Source organism: Gekko japonicus, unplaced genomic scaffold, assembly GCF_001447785.1.
Source record: "Gekko japonicus isolate JY-2015 unplaced genomic scaffold, Gekko_japonicus_V1.1 scaffold5982, whole genome shotgun sequence".
NCBI classification, from domain to species: Eukaryota; Metazoa; Chordata; class Lepidosauria; order Squamata; family Gekkonidae; genus Gekko; species Gekko japonicus.
The window spans coordinates 15,525-35,137 of NW_015175551.1; the positions used below are offsets into that span (position 1 = coordinate 15,525).

General features: G+C 47.2%; 1 protein-coding gene across 1 annotated transcript in view; it reads right to left on the bottom strand.

Annotated features, from left to right (window-relative positions):
- The window catches only part of LOC107122898 (GPI ethanolamine phosphate transferase 1-like), a gene marked incomplete at its 3' end in the record, with an annotated part of 26,500 nt that extends 13,547 nt beyond the window's left edge, over positions 1 to 12,953 (bottom strand). Inside the window, exons 1-3 of the mRNA XM_015426037.1 lie at positions 12,702 to 12,953; positions 10,104 to 10,225; positions 8,467 to 8,565 (exon numbers count right to left, since the gene is read on the bottom strand). Of these exons, the coding sequence (XP_015281523.1) occupies positions 8,467 to 8,565; positions 10,104 to 10,225; positions 12,702 to 12,928 (448 nt within the window). The remainder of the gene's footprint in view (positions 1 to 8,466; positions 8,566 to 10,103; positions 10,226 to 12,701) is intronic.
- Positions 12,954 to 19,613: the final 6,660 nt, after the last annotated feature.

Here is a 19,613-nt window from a genome sequence, read left to right on the forward strand (position 1 = left end):
AAATAATGCATCCAAATGCCCTGCCCAGTTAACAGAGGGGCCTTTTGCCAGTGCAAGGTGTCTTCTTCAACACAAGAGTCAAAAGAAAGCTTCTTACATCAAAGGAACCTGCATCTCTTAGCGGATAAGAGGAGAAGGATGCAACCGGCTACTCTCCTGTGTTCTCCAGATTCCAAGAAAAAGTATAACCTAAAGGAGATTATTCCAACCCCCAATAGTTAATTCTAAACAGAATTACACCCTTCTAAAGCTCCTGCCAACCTAGCTGTTCGAAAGCAAGAAATTGCAAGTAGATAAATAGGGATCACTTTGGTGGGAAGGTAACAGCGTTCCGTGCGCCTTGTGTTTAGTCATGCCGGCCACATGACCACGGAAACGTCTTCGGACAGCGCTGGCTCTTTGGCTTGGAGATGAGCACCGCAACCCTAGAGTCGGATTCGACTGGCTTTCGAGCAAGGGAACCTTTACCTTTACCTTTAATTCGACTGAAGTCAGTGGGCTTAGAAGGCTGTGACTCTTCTCAGTATTGCCCCATAAGCGTTTTCAAGACGAGAGTATAACGGGAGGTAAAAGAAAAGGGACGTTCCAAATTCAGGAGATGGCAAGAACCACTGCCATTTTTTAAAGTCCTTCTGTCAGTTCCAAAATGATATACGGTGGAGGGAGGCCCTGAAGTTTATCACATTATTCCGGTTCATGGGTTTCAGAACCACGGTACACAGTTTCTCCTCCCTGGGGGGTTCTTCTGCATCATTTACACAGCCCAAGGTTCTCTCATTCGTCACTCCTGTCTCTTATCAACTCCTTAGTGTCCCTATGGCCTAGCGTCTATCATTCTGAAAAGAAACCGGGCAGGATTTCTTTGAGGCTTTCCTAATTAGCTCAAAATATGTGGTTCTGTACAACAAAGAACATTCTTGAATGTTTCCGAAAAGGAGAACAGGCTGGAGTTCTAAACCAGGGACGTAACAATACCTGGGCCACCTTTAAAAAAAAGAAATCACAAACCAATGAGGGTCAAGCCAGATGCAGCCCTGAAAGATCCATGAATCTCTCTCATTATTTTTGACCAGTAAATAGAAGAGTACCTTGCAGAGTCTCAAAGTGACTTACAACTGCCTTCCCTTCCCCACAAAAGGGACATTGTGAGCAGTGTTCCCTCTAAGCTGAGTTAGTGTGAGCTAGCTCACAGTTTTTTAGCCTCCGGCTCACAGATTTTGGTCTTAGCTCAGGAAGGATGGCCCCAGAGCAAACTAATTCATGCAGCAGCCAAATGGCTCGCTCACAACTTTAATGCCAGGAGCTCACCAAGTAGAATTTTTGCTCACAAGAGTCCACAGCTTAGAGGGAGCCTTGATTGTGAGGTAGGTGGGGCTGAGAGAGTTCTGGGAGAACCATGACTGGCCCCAGGTCACCCAGGAAGGCTCAGGTGTTTCAAAATGGCTTACCACCACCTCACCCTCCCTCTCCCCACAACAGGCACCTGGTGAGGTTGGTGGGGCTGAGAGAGTTCTGAGAGAACCATGACTGGCCCCAGGTCACCCAGGAAGGCTCAGGTGTTTCAAAATGGCTTACCACCACCTCACCCTCCCTCTCCCCACAACAGGCACCTGGTGAGGTAGGTGGGGCTGAGAGAGTTCTGAGGGAACAGTGACTGCCCCAAGGTCACCCAGCAGGCTCTATGTGGAGGAGTGGGGACTCTACCCCCGACTCTCCAAATTAGAGTTCTCTGCTCCTAACCAGTACACCATGCTGGCTACACTACACAAATTCTGTACTTGACCAAGGGATTCTCAGGACCAAAGCAGTGGTCTGCAGTAGGAGAGGAGAATCATGCAAAATTGTGCCCTCTAGGGCTCTTTTTGTAGCAGGAGCTCCTTTGCATATGAGGTGACACGCCCCCTAATGTAGCCAATCCTCCAAGAGCTTACAGAGCTCTTCTGACAGGGGCTACTGTAAGCTCTTGGGGGATTGGCTACATTAGGGGTGTGTCGCCTAATATGCAAAGGAGTTCCTGCTACAAAAAGAGCCCCCCTTCTGTAACCAGTTGCAACTGACTCATGGTAAGAAGAAGAGCTGGTTTTTATACCCCGCTTGCCTTTACCCTAAGGAGTCTCAAAGCGGCTTACAATCACCGTTCCCTTCCTCTCCCCACAATAGGCACCTTGTGAGGCAGGTGGGGCTGAGAGAGTTCTGAGAGAACCGTGACTGGCCCAAGGTCACCCAGCAGGCCTCATGTGTCTCAAAGCAGCTTACAACCCCCTCACCTTCCTCTCCCCACAACAGGTACCTTGTGTAGTACGTGGGGCTGAGAGAGTTCTGAGAGAACTCTGACTGGCCTGAGGTCATCCAGCAAGCCTCGTGCATCTCAAAGCAGCTTGCAATTTGCTTCGCCCTCCTCTCCCCACAAGAGGCACCTTGTGAGGTAGATGGGACGACGAGAGTTCTGAGAGAAAAGTGACTGGCCCAAGGTCACCCAGCAGGCCTCATGTGTCTCAAAGCAGTTCCCCACAACAAGCACCCCAATGCTCCTTCTGAGCTGTGGAGTCTTGTGAGCCAAAATTCTAAATCTGTGAGCTACTGGCATTAGAGCTGTGAGCGAGCGATTTGGCTACTGCATGAATTACGTTTGCTCTGGTCTGGAGCCATCATTCCTCAGCGAAGACAAAAATGTGTGAACTCAGCTTAGAGGGAACACTGCTTGTGAGGTCGGTGGGGCTGAGAGAGTTCTGAGAGAACAGTGACTGGCCCAAGGTCCCCCCAGCAGGCTTCACGTGGAGGAGCGGGGACTCAAACCCAGTTCTCCAGATTAGAGTCTGCCCCTCTTGACCACTTGTCGGGCTCCGGCAGGTCTTGGTCGGAGGACCCTGTACTTGCCGTAGCCGACGCCCTCTCTCTCTGCCCCTCGGGACGGTTGGCCAGTGCCGCAGGGCGCCTTGGAGTCGAGTGGAGGGTTTTCTGCGAATGGGGAGGAGTAGCCTCAGAAGACGGGGTGAGCAGGGTGCACTTCTCGGCACTCTTACCCGTCCCTGGGATACTGGCTTCCGAACGGACCCGTCAGCCTCCTGGGGATTCTCTCATTCTCTCTCTGGATCTCAGCCCCGGCCAGTCCCAGTACTCCTCCCTGGCCCTCTCCCTCATTCCGCTTTTATTACCCCCTCGGCTCCCCGGACCTCCTCCCATCCGGTTCCCGCCCCCCTTTAGATAGACTACGCCGAGCCGTTTCCGCTGGCCCCATCTGCTTGCCGGTGAGTGCGGGCTCCAACGGGCCGGCTTGAGCTGCGCTGCCCTTGTGGTTAACAGCGCATCGCTCTTGCTGCGTTCGCCCGCGGCCCCTCCCATCAGCCTTCATGACGCCACTCCTTTGCCCGGACTTCTGCCGCCCGTCCGGCTCCTCATGACGCCCTTGCGCCGCCCTGGTAAGTTGCGGGGGCTTGAACACGGCCCTTTTCTGCCTGCCGCCCCGCCCCTACATCTCCGCCCGTGGCGGGACACCACTATACCACACTGTAGTGACTATTGGGTCAAGACCACAGAGAGGGGAGGGTGAAATTCCACCTCTCTCCCCCCTGCCATTTTTGCTCTCTTGTTGTCCCTCTTCATGGCAGCTGTGTGTTGTACAGGGAACCATACGGACGTCTATATGTTTTCCCCGGTGGTCTTAACAGCCAGGGGAGGGGATTGATATTGCATTGAGACAAAAACTCAAACTCCCCCTCTTTCAAATCACATGGGATGGGAGGGGCACACTTGCCATCTACCTATAAAAAGGTGCAAGAGGGATTAATTCCTTCTAGTCTGACTCACGAGTTCTTTTGTTGTTCAGTTGCACAGTCAAGTCCGACTCTTTGCGACCCCATGGACCACATCGTGCCTGTCTTCCATCGTCCCCTGGAGTTTGCTTAATTTCATGTTCGTTGCATCGGCAACACTGTCTAACCATCTCATCTTCTGCCATCCCCTTCTTCTTTGACCTTCAATCTCTCCCAGCATCGACTCAAGAGTTCACTTTCACATTTCACAGAAACACCCTAACCCTGTGAAGCTCATGCAGAAGTGGAAGCCTCCTTTTGCCCACATAGGAGGATTTTTGGATCTAATCCTTTGTATTTAGGAATAACAATAACTTTGGGATGAGACCATGGCTCTGTGCTTTGGGTGCAGAAGGTCTTGGGTTCATTCCCTCTCACCTCCAGTTAAAAGAACCAGGTATCAGGTGACGTAACACTTTGCAGAGCCAGTTAAAGTAGAACATAGGAGGAGAAGGAGGAGGAGGAGGAGAAGGAGGAGGAGAAGGAGGAGGAGATTGGATTTATACCCCGCCCTTCACTACCCAAAGGTGTCTCAGAGCGGCTTACAAACTCCTTTCCCTTCCCCTCCCCACAACAGACACCCTGTGAGGTAGGTGGGGCTGAGAGAGACCATGGCTCTGTGCTTTGGGTGCAGAAGGTCTTGGGTTCATTCCCTCTCACCTCCAGTTAAAAGAACCAGGTATCAGGTGACGTAACACTTTGCAGAGCCAGTTAAAGTAGAACATAGGAGGAGAAGGAGGAGGAGGAGGAGAAGGAGGAGGAGAAGGAGGAGGAGATTGGATTTATACCCCGCCCTTCACTACCCAAAGGTGTCTCAGAGCGGCTTACAAACTCCTTTCCCTTCCCCTCCCCACAACAGACACCCTGTGAGGTAGGTGGGGCTGAGAGAACTCTTGACAGAAACTGCTCTTTTTCGAGAACAGCTGTGCCAGAGTTATGGCTTGCCCAAGGTCATCCAGCCAGGTGCAAGTGAAGGAGTGGGGAATCAAACCCGGTTCTCCCAGATTAGAGTCCGCGCACTTAACCACTACACCAAACTGGCTCCAAACATCAGAGAAGCCAATGTTGGATCAGGCCAATGGCCCATCCAGTCCAACACTCTGTCACACAGTGGCCAAAAAATACCAGGGGCCATCAGGAGGTCCAGCAGTGGGGCCAGGACACCAAAGGCCCTCCCACTGTTGACCCCCCCCCCAAGCACCAAGAATACAGAGCATCCCTTGCCCCAGACTGAGAGTTCCTATCTATACCTTGTGGCTAATAGCCACTGATGGACTTCTGCTCCATATGCTTATCTATCTAGAAGATACTGTTCTTGATAGACCAACAGTCTAACTTACTATAAGGCACCTTCATGCCTTATGTTCCAAGGTTTGGCATTTTTCTTTTTAAAAAGATAAAACGCTTATCAGCATGGCTACAGTGTGCGGGGGGGAATTCAAATGAATGCTCACAATAATTATTGAAAGGTCAAGAAGAAACCCTGTTTGAAGAAGCACCCGCTCGTCAGCCGGAAAAATATTTCTTCCCCAACACAGAATTACAACCAGCTAAAGAGTGTTCTCAGGTCTAATGTTCATTTACAAGAATTAGTATGTACATCTGCCGATGATCATGTGGGTTGTTATCTTGCCACCTCATGAATCCACCTGAACAATTCCATGATTTGACATCCTCTTTTTTTGGCCCAAGCAATTAGGATGTTTGTGTTATGCTCTCAGGGAGCCAGACTTTAGATACCTTCCATCACTGAGTTCCGATTTTCAAAAAGTTGAACCATGGAGACTGTCTGGCCATGTGTGTGTCTATGCTTGTCCCTGAAAGTGGCATGCTTCTGCAACTTCCTACAGAAAGTTATTAAAGACTTACAGGATAAGAACTCTCCAGGGCTCCCAGAAAAGAAGGAGACATTGCAATGGGAGTGTTTTTTTAAAAACAGAAGAAGAAGAGAAGGATTGGATTTAGACCGCATCCTTCACAACCCAAAAAAATCCTTTACAACCCAAAAAAAATCCTTTACAACACACAGTGAAGATTAGCATTGGCAATGATAAACATTCCTGGCAAATACTCCAGATAGCATGTTGCCAGCCAGGAATGTGATAAGTATACTGTGGGTAAAAGGTAAAGGTTCCCTTGCTCGAAAGCCAGTCGAGTCCGACTCTAGGGTTGCGGTGCTCATCTCCGTTTCAAAGCCGAAGAGCCAGCGCTGTCCGAAGACGTTTCCGTGGTCATGTGGCCATGGGCATGACTAAACACCAAGGCGCACGGCACGCTGTTACCTTCCCACTGAAGTGGTCCCTATTTATCTACTTGCAATTTCTTGCTTTCGAACTGCTAGGTTGGCAGGAGCTGGAACTAGAGATGGGAGCTCCCTCCGTCATGCAGCACCCGGGTCTCGAACTGCTGAACTACCGACCTTCCACAGCCTGCAGTTCAGCGTCTTAACCACTTGAGCCACCGCAGCTCCATATTGTGGGAATCAGGCCTAGATTCAAATTTATATATACCAGAAGAGAACAGTTCTGGAGGGACATACAAAGAGCTTTTTTTGTACGCTGCATTTTTGTGATGATGCCTTGAAATTCTGCAGCCGTTAAGACTAAGATAGGCTTACCTTTTGCAAACATAGGGAGGATATCAGGGCTGCCCCAACTCCAAGTGTATTTAATTTCATTGAAAAGTGAATCAAATTCCACTGGGTTTTCTTTCCATCCTGTTAGTCAAGAGTTACATTGTTACTGCGGGGTTTTTTTTAAATTAAATTTTATTAAATAGCAACATATTACAAAAGAAGCAATCTTCAAACATCAATGTCCTGTGTCAAAAATATAAGTACCAAAATCAAACACTATCCACTTATATAATACAATAGAGAGAGAGCACTTAAATGAAAGACATGAAAGAAATGAAAGACATGAAATGCATGCAATATACGGAAGTGGCATCTACCAAACGCTCACATGCGTGAGGCACAGGGCTCTTTTTGTAGAAAAAGCCCAGCAGGAACTCATTAGCATAATAGGCCACACCCTGACACCACAGCTCATTAGCATATTAGGCCACAGCCCCCTATTGCCAGAAGTGTGCTCATCCAGCCACACCCACCTTTTGCTTCTTATTCTGTTTACCTTGTTTGTGGTCAAAACCCAGGACCTTTTTTTGTAGCAGGGACTCTTTTGCATGTTAGGCCACACACCCCTACTGTAGCCAATCCTAATGAGTTTCTGCTGTTGGGTGTGGCCTATTATGCTAATGAGTTCCTGCTGGGTGTGGCCAACTTGGGAGCCAGCCGGAACTCCGTTCCTGTGTGTTCCTGCCCAAAAATAGCCCTGGTGAGGCAGATCTTCAGTGCACAAGCAAACGTTGGCTATTTTTAAAGCACTTGTTATATGTTCCAAGGTTTGGCATTTTTCTTTTAAAAAAGATAAAGCGCTTATCAGCATGGCTACGGTGTGCGGGAGGGGGATTCAAATGAATGCTCACAATAATTATTGGAAGGTCAAGAAGAAACCATTGTTTGAAGAAGCACCCGCTCTTCAGCCAGAAAAAACATTTCTTCCCCAACACAGAATTACAACCAGCTAAAGAGTGTTCTCAGGTCTAATGTTCATTTACAAGAATTAGTATGTACATCTGCCGATGATCACGTGGGTTGTTATCTCGCCACCTCATGAATCCACTTGAACAATTCCATGATGATTTGACATCCTCTTTTTTGGCCCAAGCAATTAGAATGTTTGTGTTATGCTCTCAGGGAGTGAGACTTTAGATACCTTCCATCACTGAGTTCCGATTTTCAAAAAGTTGAACCATGGAGACTGTCTGGCCATGTGTGTGTCTATGGTTGTCCCTGAAAGTGGCATGCTTCTGCAACTTCCTACAGAAAGTGATTAAAGACTTACAGGATAAGAACTCTCCAGGGCTCCCAGAAAAGAAGGAGACATTGCAATGGGAGTGTTTTTTTAAAAACAGAAGAAGAAGAGAAGAAGAGATTGGATTTAGACCCCATCCTTCACAACCCAAAAAAATCCTTTACAACCCCCAAAAAATCCTTTACAACACACAGTGCAGATTAGCCTTGGCAATGATCAACACTCGTGGCAAATACTCCAGACAGCATGTTGCCCGCCAGGAATGTGATAAGTATATTGTGGGCAAAAGGTAAAGGTTCCCTTGCTCGAAAGCCAGTCGAACCCGACTCTAGGGTTGCGGTGCTCATCTCCGTTTCAAAGCCGAAGAGCCAGCGCTGTCCGAAGACGTTTCCGTGGTCATGTGGCCGGCATGACTAAACACCGAGGCGCACGGAACGCTGTTACCTTCCCACCGAAGTGGTCCCTATTGATCTACTTGCAATTTCTTGCTTTCAAACTGCTAGGTTGGCAGGAGCTGGAACTAGAGACGGGAACTCACTCCGTCATGCGGCACACTCGGGTCTCGAACTGCTGAACTACCGACCTTCCACAGCCTGCAGTTCAGCGTCTTAACCACTTGAGCCACCGCAGCTCCATATTGTGGGAATCAGGCCTAGATTCACATTTATATAATACCAGGAGAGAGTTCTTGAGGGACATACAAAGAGCTTTTTTTGTATGCTGCATTTTTGTGACGATGCCTTGAAATTCTGTAGCCGTTAAGACTAAGATAGGCTTACCTTTTGCAAACATAGGGAGAATATCAGGGCTGCCCCAACTCCAAGTGTATTTACTTTCATTGAAAAGTGAATCAAATTCCACTGGGTTTTCTTTCCATCCTGTTAGTCAAGAGTTACATTGTTACTGCGGGGGTTTTTAAATTAAATTTTATTAAACAGCAACATATTACAAAAGAAACTATCTTCAAACATCAATTTCCTGTGTCAAAAATATAAGTACCAAAATTAAACACTATCCACTTATATAATACAATATATAGAGAGCACTTAAATGAAGAGAAGAAGAGATTGGATTTATACCCCGCCCTTCACTACCCAAAGGTGTCTCAGAGCGGCTTACAAACTCCTTTCCCTTCCCCTCCCCACAACAGACACCCTGTGAGGTAGGGGGGGCTGAGAGAGCTCTTAACAGAAACTGCTCTTTTTCAAGGACAGCTCTGGAAGAACTATGGCTTGCCCAAGGCCATCCAGCCAGGTGCAAGTGGAGGAGTGGGAAATGAAACCAGGTTCTCCCAGATTAGAGTCCGCGCACTTAACCACTACACCAAACTGGCTCCCTTCATGAAAGACATGAAAGAAATGAAAGACATGAAATACATGAAATACATGCAGTATACAGAAGTGGCATCTACCAAACGCTTACATGCATGAGGCAGATCTTCAGTGCACAAGGAAACGTTGGCTATTTTTAAAGCACTTGTTATGCTGACCTTGCTAACAATGAACAAGTGTACCTCAGTATCTACTTTAATCGAAAAGAGCAAGAGTCAAGCCAAAGTAAGGGCAGAAGGACTCTGAAAATTGCTCTTTGAAGAAATGCTCAGAAGGCCCTCTCAAGATAACTAATTTACTAACATAGAAGCAGTGCAAAGCAAGAACTCTACAAGTATATTGTTTTATTAACAAAGGTAATACTAACATTTAGCTTAACTGGGTTATGATCTCTCACTCTTGGGTTTTTAGTTAGTGTGGGTATCTTTCCTTTATCCATAGATGTAGTCCCTTCCTATTTTTTCTTTGTAGTTTTGTAGTCTATTGAAAAACAATAAAAATACCCCCTTGGGGGTTTCAAAAAAGAAAAGAAAAGAAAAGAGCAAGAGTCCAGTAGCACCTTAAAGACTAACAAAACACTTTAATCGAGGGCTGCATCCACACCTCACCGGATATTGTGTCCCTGTTGTGGTACTGCCTATCACTAAGCATTCACAACTTTTCAAATACTAATTTGAGTCTAGAACGTGGGGCAAGAACGTTTGAGCAAACTTGGCCTAGTTTAAAGCAGTAGCAACAATGGACGGATCTTCCCTAAAAATCTTGAACCTTAAGATGAATGCATCTAGCAGATGACCAGTGTTCCCCCTAAGCTGAGTTAGTGTGAGCGAGCTCACAATTTTTTAGCCTCAGTCTCACACATTTTTGTCTCGGCTCAGGAAAGATGGCTCCAGAGCAAACTAATTGATGCAGCAGCCAAATCGCTCGCTCACAACTTTCATGCCAGTAGCTCACAAAGTAGGATTTTTGCTCACAAGACTCCACGGCTTAGAGGGAACATTGCAGATGACATTATTTAACAGAAGAGAAACATTTTTACACTCAGTCAATACAAACTCGTTTGGATCCACAGGCTATTGGCATACCTCTGGCAACAGCACTGACATCTTCATAAAATCCCGCTATGAGAGCGACATGCCCCGGTCTAGATTCTGTTGGGACGCGAGTATGAGATACTCCCCAGCTGCCTTTGGATGTTATGACATTCCTGAAAATAAAATACCGGGAGAATAGGTGCATAGTATACAAAGGTGATAAGCAGAGGCAGGTTACGATAACTCTTGCCTATGGATTCTGCTGCTACATTTACGGTACTTTAAAAACAATTCTACCCAGGGCTTTTTTTGTAGAAAAAGCCCAGCAGGAACTCATTAGCATAACAGGCCACAGTTCATGAGCATATTAGGCCACACCCCATGCCTTCCCTTCCCTTGCCCGGCACCCCGTAGCTGTGGGGAGCCCAGGCAAGCCGGCCCTTGGACAGTCCAGGGAAGGCACGGGGAGGCATTTAAATGCCTCCCCGATCCTTCCAGGGCCCCCCTTGGCCCGCCTGCCTCGGAGTCACCGGGGGGGGGGTGTTCTCCAGGCCTTCCCTGTGTAGCCAGGCACGCAGAGGTTTTGGCTGTAGTGGGCGTGGCCAACTCTGAAGCCAGCCGGAACTCCGTTCCTGTGCGTTCCTGCCCCAAAGATAGCCCTGATTATACCCCACCTCTGAAAGGCAGAGGTCTGAAATGTCCGTGAGAGAGGAGCCAATCAAAGCCACGCTCCAAATCACCCAATAGGAATTGTACCAGAAAAATTTAAGATCTGACGGGGTGAGGCTGTTAGTCAGACGTTAGATAACAGGGTCTGAGACAGAAGGGTTATTCTAATAGGAATTTGAGGAGATATCAAATCTTAGGTTCAGTTTGCTTGGCCGGAAAAATGAGTGCACAAGACAGAGGTGTTACGGTATTCCAACAGGTTCAATGGGTCTGATGTGTAACTTAAATACAGTAGAGTGCTATATTTGCACATTATAAACCTGCTTTTCCTTGGATGTGTACTGTTTGAAGCATCCCACAAATCCTACTTAAGGGGTTAATGTTTACCTCAGTTATAGTGGGTTTTTTTCTAAATAAACTGTCTCCATTCACTTTTGAAAAGCAGACTCTCTCATGCCTGCCAGTTTTCAAGGTCGGGGGTGGGTAGGGCTGCCAAGTGGGGGCGGGTGGCGGGTAATCCCCCGCTTTGGAGGCCCAATTTCCGACGCCGCGGAATCGGGCCCCGGGGGGAACCCCACCCCTGCGTGCGCGTCACCAGGAAGTGACGTGGGCACACCGGGGGCGGGGCCACGGCCATACAAGGGAAAACTCTATGGTTTTCCCTTGTATGGCTGTGGGGCCGCCCCCAGCGTGCCTGGCGTCCGCCTGTCACTTCCGGGTGACGTGCATGCAGCGCGAAGAAACACTTGGCAACCCTAGGGGTGGGCTTTTTACCCAGGCCCAGATTCTGTGTCCTCAAGCCCTTTTTGATTTCTCACTGGAAACCATAGTGAAGTAAATAAAATAAAAAAGTGTGGAGATGGAAGGAACTTTAATATATTTTGAATCTACTAGGCTCACTTCTGTAAACAAGAGGGGAGACCTGCCGGGACTTGCAGAGGAAGAGAAAATCCCACCACCCCCCAACACACACACACACACACACACACACACACACTGGCTCGGTCCTGCCCTTTGCCCCTCCAGCTGCCTGCTTGTCTCCCTTCCCTACCTACTCGTACCCACTTACCCTACCCTCACCCACAACCCAAACTAGACAACACGGAATCCTCCGCTTCACTGTTGCAGGGAACCTCCAGAGGGGTGTGCTGCCCTTTCCAAGGCATCAGGTGCCAGGGTCGTGAACCTTCTCCAGATTCCCCAGAACTCTGTATGCGGAGGGGCAGCAGCCTTCGTGCTGTTATCAAAGGTTGCCCTGGCAACCCAAACTAGCACCACAGAGCTCAAAGTCTTTTCACAAGATCTTGGGTGTCAAAGAAAGTCCTCACCTATGCAGACATTGCTGTTAACTTCCTCCTAACTGGGTTATGAGCACGGATTCTAATCTGGGAGAACTGGGTTTGATTCCCTACTCCTCCACATGCAGCTGCTGGTGTGACCTTGGGTCAGTCGCAAGTTCTTTCAGAGCTGTTCTCTCAAGAGCCCTCTCAGCCCCACCTACCTCACAGGGTGTCTGTTGTGGGGAAGGGAAGGGAAAGGAGATTGTAAGCTGCTCTGAGACGCCTTCAGGTAGTGAAGGGTGGGGTTTAAATCCAATCTCCTCCTTCTCCTCCTCCTCCTCTTCTTCTTCTTCTTCTTCTACTCCTCTATCCCCTTCTATTTTAGCTTCCAGAGACTTGTCTGCAAGTATGGGGCTGTAGAAAGTGTTGTCAGAGTCCTAGGTGGCTCCACGGTGTGAATTTTTTGATCCGCAGTGGTGGGTGTGGGGAGGCACATGGCTATTAGATACACAGATAAGGTCATTTGGGCAAATCTGCATAGTTTGATTCATCTTGCCCTAACTGCAGAACTCAGTTTTCCCCTCATTACAAAATTTGGTCTTTCTAGAGCAAATCCCATCTCCAGCTCTATGAAACAAATGATACATGTTTGTACCTCTGGCATTAGGAAGATTGGAGGGAGGAAGAAAGACTAACTCACCTTAGGTAAGGAGCCATAGAAGTGCCGTTGTTATCCAGTTCGTAGAGGGAATCTGCACGTAGGCCGTCGGCGACAAAAAGTACTAAGCGCCGTGCGGGTGGTGGCAGCGTTGTCTGATGAGGAGTCATGCCATGAACCAAAGGAGAAGTGAAGTAAATGTCGAAAATAGAGATCAGGAACACACAGTGCACCAGGAGGCCAGCAACTATGAAGATTGGCATATTCATGGCGACGGGCTGTCATCAGAGAAAAGTCCAGAACTAAGCAGATCAAAACAATTGTAGATGGTCAGTCAGGCAAAGCATTAACAGCATACCAAGTGGATATAATCCACGGCATACAAAAAGAAAATGAGAATAATTATTTGTAGCTTACTGCTTAGAGGCTCCGATGCACAACAGAAAATGCCAAAGAACAAGAGTACACTGTATATATTAATATTTATTTCTGCCCAGGAAAATGCCAAAGAACAAGAGTACACATTTTAAAGAACTGTATATATTAATATTTATTTCTGCCCATTGAGTAATAATGGGGAAAAAAAGCTTTACAAAACTGACAAATTTATATGCCACGATAAGACTGCAAACCTAAGAACACTTCCCTGGGAGCAAGTAGTGAATAATGTGAGACTTACTTCTTCTTCTTCTTCTTTTATTTTAACACAAGTAAAGAACAGACAAAACATACGTACATATATGGGGGGAAATTCTTACAGAGTTTACATTGTCTTGCCCTATCTCTAACATTTCTCTCTATACCGTATAACTAACATAATATTTCATTTGCTAATAGATATGAGTCCTCAAGTGCTACCTCTGTATTAGACTGCTGGTTATTTATAATTTGAATTACCGAAGTCTTCATACCATCTGTAAAATCTTGCCCAAGTAGTTTCAAAAGTATTTTCTGTGTGGCCTTTCAACTATAAAGTCAGTTTGTTAGAAGTTACCTATAGATATGTGTAAAGGGGAAAAAAGAAGGGTGGGATGAAGAAGATCTAAGAAATGAGCAGGAGGTTGGAGCACTGTGGGAAGCCGCACGGGGGGGGAGGGGGGAGGGTAGGATGTATAAGTATAAAACTTCGTGATTTATGTTTGACTTTGTTTATTATATCCTAATAAAATGTGTTTTTTAAAAACAAAACTATAAAGTCAGTTTGTCCAATTCCGCTGCTTCAAGAATTTTGTTGATAACGTCTTCTATGGTTGGGACCTCAGGTCGTTTCCAATATTTAGCATGTAAAATCCTAGCTGAAGTAGTTATGTACATTATAAGATAAAGGTCATATTTTTTACAAGTAGCTGGCAAGATTTTCAACAACAATACTTCTGAGGAAACGGGTAGGGAACATTTTAAATTTTTTGGTAAAATCTCATAGACCCAAGCACAATATCTTTTTTTTTTTTGCTTTGTCGCAAAACCACCACATATGGTAGAAGGATCCCACTTTGTTTTGACATTTCCAGCATGTATTTGAACATTTATTATCATATTTGGCTAATTTCTCAGGGGTAATATACCATCTATAAAACATCTTTTAGATATTTTCTTTGTATGAAGTTGCTTTTGTAATCCTTATATTAAGGGGGGGAAAACGTGAGGCTTACTTCTGAGCAGACCTGCGCAGGATCGCCTTCTACGTGCATTTGTCCTTAAGATGCTACAAGACTGTTATTACATAGATTTCAGAATTTCACTAAACTTTTATTGTTCCCCTGATGACCCTCGATGGGTTGCTCATGATCCAACATGGGTGCTTTTTTGCAGCACAGCAGAGTATCAGTGTTAGAAGAAATGAAACAAATGCTCAAATGTTGTTGGAGCATACAGGTTTCTTCAATAAAATCCACTTCTGTGTCTGATCCTGTCTTCTTCGAACTGTTGGATTCAACTGAAACAAAACAAAACTGGGGCCAATATAGAACCAATAATACACTCTAAAACATGAGTAGTATGCTGAATACAATTGCTTTATACTAGATAGTTACTATAAAGTATACAAAATTTCCCCAAATATTTACAACAATAAGAATACAATGGAATGTCAGTGGCTGCCAACAGCCCCAAGATAACAGTGGAATTCCTAAACAGTTACTGTTGGCAGTCAAAAAAGTATAAGGCTTAATGAGCTAGAAGCTACTGGAGCTTGACGAAGCAGCCGGCTTACACTTGGTTTCATCTAGTGACTTCCTCATAAGCAGCTTAACTGATGTTGTATATAAGTTTTCTTAATATGTGTATTTTCCTGGTTTTTAAGATACTTCTCTAGAGTTGCCACCTTTAATATAGGGACTAGCCCTTATTTCCTTGGACCATATCTCCTATGGGACCTGTACTTGATCCACTAGCCCTGAGACAATAACCTTATAACCACTTGCTACAATCGCTGGTTTAATCAGAGGCGGATTCCAGTGGAGACTGTGGGAATCTTTAATAAGTGACCCAAATGTTGTTCCTGTGTGCGGTTGTCCCCTCCCAGGACCTTCCAAAGGCCGCTTACAGATTTCTCCCGGCCAGTTTGGCCAGTGATCCTGGTGGAATTTTGCCATCTTCTGGGCATGGAGCAGGGGTCACTGGGGGTGGAGGGGGGAAGGTATTTGTGAATTTCCTGCATTGTGCAGGGGGTTGGACTAGATGGCCCTGGAGGTCCCTTGCAGCTCTATGATTCTGTGACTCCACTCCAGTGTGGTCGTGTTGCCTCCCTTCAATTTCAGCCTTTTGTTCTGGGATAGCTAGAAACTGGTTTATTTAGTTTGGTGTAGTGGTTAAGTGCGTGGACTCTAATCTGGGAGAACCGGGTTTGATTCCGAATCCCCTCTCCTCCACTTGCACCTGGCTGGATGACCTTGGGCAAGCCGTAGTTTTGATAAGAGCTGTTCTTGAAAAAGAGCAGTTTCTGTCAAGAGCTCTCTCAGCCCCACCTACCTCACAGGGTGCCTGTTGTGGGGAGGGGAAGGGAAAGGAGTTTGTAAGCCGCTCTGAGACACCTTTGGGTAGTGAAAGGCGGAGTATAAATCCAATCTCTTCTTCTTCTTCTTCTTCTTAATGCAAAACACAGAGAAATGTCAATCTAGGACAAGGGACCGGAGCAGGCAGGGACAAAATGGATGCAGAGCGGTAGCACCTAGTTTGTTTTTCCCCCCACGTCAAGTCACAACCAACTGATGTCGACCCCCATAGGATTTTTGTGCTGTCGTGGCTGGCTGCCACAGAGACCACACACTGGAAGCTTGTAAACACAGTCCAGAATCAAGGCCAGTCAGAGCCGAAAGTCAAAGAGCCAGAAAGTCAATTCAAGGTTGCAAGGACAAGGAGTGGGTGCTACACACACGCAGGAGCAGGTCTGAGTGAGCAAAGTTGCTGCCGCCGTTGAACCAGGTGCACTGAGTGCTTTTGAGCAGGTCCTTCCTTCCCTGGGGTTGAGTCTGCAAAGGCTTACAGCTCTTCCCCCTGCCTCTGCAGGAGCTGGAGTCTGGCACTCCTTCTTCGCTCCTGCATAGTCAGCCTCTGGCATGCCCTACGTCTGGGGCACTCGGGAGAACTGGGTGGGGAGTCTGGCCTCGGGGTGTTTGCAGCTGGGGGTGCTGGGCCAGGCTCAGGATCGGCCTCTCCTTCTGGCTGCACCTCCTGTGCAGCTGCTGGGGACTCCTCCTCCTCCTCAGGTAGAGTTGAGGGTTCTTCTTCTAGGCTGACTCCAAAGGAGGCTGGGCTGCTCCCTGCTTCTTCCTCATCTGAGGAGTGGTCAGCCTCAGCAGACCTAAGAACCCACAACAATTTTCAAGGTTCAGAGGTGGTTTGCCATTGCCTGCCTCCATGTCACCACTCTGGCATTCCTTGGAGGCAGTGTTCCCTCTAAGCTGAGTTACTGTGAGCTAGCTCACAGGTTTTTTTAGCCTCTGGCTTGCACGTTTTTTGTCTTGGCTCGGGAAAGACCGCTCTGGGGCAAACTAATTTATGCAGCAGCCAAGTCGCTCGCTCACTACTTTAACGCCAGGAGCTCACGAAGTAGAATTTTTGCTCACAAGACTCAGCGTCTTACAGGGAGCCTTGCGTGGAGGTCTCCCCCATCCAAATACTAGCCAGGGCCGACCCTGCTTAACTTCCGAGATTGGCCTAGCCTGGGCCATCCAAACCACAGCAGCACCTAGGATACAAGATGCTTAACAATAGTTTCACTCTGTGTTCCAGTTCCCAGGAAGCAGAAAGCAAAACGACGTGATGGCAGAGGGAAAGCAAAGAAAGGTTATTGGCAGTCAACAGAGCTGTTGCCCAGGTTACACCGATTTGTATATGGGCCAGAGGGTATCACATGACCCATCCGGGCCTATGGGTTTCAGTTTTCCTTGACAGCAGATTCTGCTGAGGTTCCTCCCTCCTTGGGCCAGAACCAGGGCTATTTTCAAGACCCAATGGAACACTGGGTCTTGAACCCGATCGTCTGATGGGGCAGCATTTCCGTTTGCAGAAGAAGGGGCTGTAATTCCTGTCGGCTCCTCTCCGCTACTGCAGGCCCTCCCGTTCCGCATCCCGTGTTGCTCGCAAGGGTCTGCTGACCACACGAAACTGGGGAGGGAGGGAGGGGCTCAGTACACAGAAAAGCACCATTTGGCGAAGTCTGCAGACGGTGGGATCCACGACACTCTCCTTCCCTCAAGCAGATACGGCCTTACTGGATCGGGAACGGTTCCAGGGGGTCAGCCGTGTTGGTCTGAAGCAGCAGAACAGATTACCTTTAAGTACGGGTCATTTTGTAGAAAAAGGGGTGCAGGAGCTCATTAGCATAACTCATTAGCATGGCTTATTTGCATAAGCCACACCCCCTGACATCACCGGAAGTGTGTCAGAAGGCAACACCCACCGCTCAGGCTCCACTGGACTGTTTTGGATTGCTAGCTATTGTGGGGGGAGGGGATGTGCAGATCTGTCCTCACAGAGGAGGGAGAGCTCATTCCTGAATAAAACTTGGTCTTAAAGGTGTCACTGGACTGTTTTGGACCAGGGGGGCATGGGGGCTCTGCAACTTACCTGGCTGCTTCTTGCTCTGACTGAGGGCTGCTGGGAGCAGGGGGTGGGGCTTGTTGCATGTGCCCGCCCCCTGGGCTCTTTACTGCCGGAGCTCCGCTCCTGTGCACTCCTGCAGGAAATGACCCCTGCCTTTAAGACCGACAAAGGTTTGTTCAATGTACGAGCTTTCGTGTATGCCACTGGACTCTAAACTGGATTGCGAACAAACACTGCATTTATTTTGAAAACATAATTCATAGTTTCTATGTGCCGGAAGACCAGGGGGCTCCTCTGAATGAACATCCTGTCTTCAGGCCGCTCCGTCACAGACTGACAAGAATACTTCTGCCTTCTGTTTCTTCTGCTTACACTGCAGGCCACCATCTATCATCTATGAAGATTTTTGCGTGCTACGGAACCAGTTATGCTCTGCTGCATCAGGTCCTCTGAGATTAATGGAAATGCCAACAGAACGAGGTAAAGGCGGCCCCAGTCCCCCCCCCCAGTCATCGCGTCTAACGCAGCAGCTCTTTCAGGCTCCCGACATCGTGGATGCTGAGCTTGCCTAATTTAAAAAGAAAATGAGCACCATATAAATCTTTATGAAACATGCAGCCATTTGGGTTTTTTTTTCCTATTTCTATTTATGTTTTCAATATACGGAGGAATATATACACGGCATTATTCAAATAGAAGGGGAAGTCGTGGAAGTAGTGACAGACTTCACGTTCCTGGGATCCCAGATCACCGCAGACAGTGACTGCAGCCATGAAATTAAAAGACGCCTGCTCCTTGGGAGGAAAGCGATGGCGAACCTAAACAGCATGATAAAAAGTAGAGACATCACCCTGCCAACAAAAGTCCACATGGTCAAAGCAATGGTATTCCCAGTAGTCATGTATGGCTGCGAGAGTTGGACTATAAGGAAGGCCGAGCGCCGAAGAATAGATTCTTTTGAACTATGGTGCTGGAGAAGACTCTTGAGAGTCCCTAGGACTGCAAGGAGATCAAATCAGTCAATCCTTAAGGAAATCAAGCTTGACTGTTCCCTGGAAGGCCAGATAATGAAACTGAAGCTCAACTACTTTGGCCACCCAATGAGAAGGGAGCACTCACTGGAGAAGACCCTGATGCTGGGAAAGATTGAAGGTCAAAGAAGACAGGGACGGCAAAGGATGAGATGGTCAGACAGTGTCATCGATGCAACAAACATGAAACTGAGCAAACTTCAGAGGACAGCGGAAGACAGGAGGGCCTGGCGGGATCTTGTCCATGGGGTCGCGAAGAGTTGGACTCGACTGTGCGACTGAACAACAACAACAAATTCAGATGAATATGCTATGCCGGTACAAGAGCAGATTTAAGGAGTCAAGTCGAGATTGCTAAAAAAAATCAGACATCGCTTTCAGAAGGACCACGGTCCACTGGCCATCCTGTGCCTGTTGGCTATAACGGAGGAGACTCTATTGAAAACACATTTTCAATATCCATCAATGCCACGGCTTCCACGTTACCGGAGGAGTTAGGGATTAGCCACTCTATCTCCAGGTGACGGGTAAAGCCATTTTATTTCATTATTATTTAATTTAAACTGTCAAGAAGATATGGGACAACTGGCCCGTAAATAAATGGAAATAGGAGAGGAATGGCACTTGGCAATTCTACGTTAAAATATTAAAAATGGTATGCAAAAACGGTCCTATCATTCAGCTTTAAGGACAAGCTCGGAAACTAACTTTGAAGTCGTATTCATAAGGCATGCCAAATGGAAGACAAATTTGTGATTCTTGGATAACACCATATTATTCCAATTTAGCCTTCCTTAAGAGGCATATACAAATCTCAGCGACATTAAAATTCTACACTAAAAAAAGCCACACCAGTGCTGCATGGAACCACGTGCTC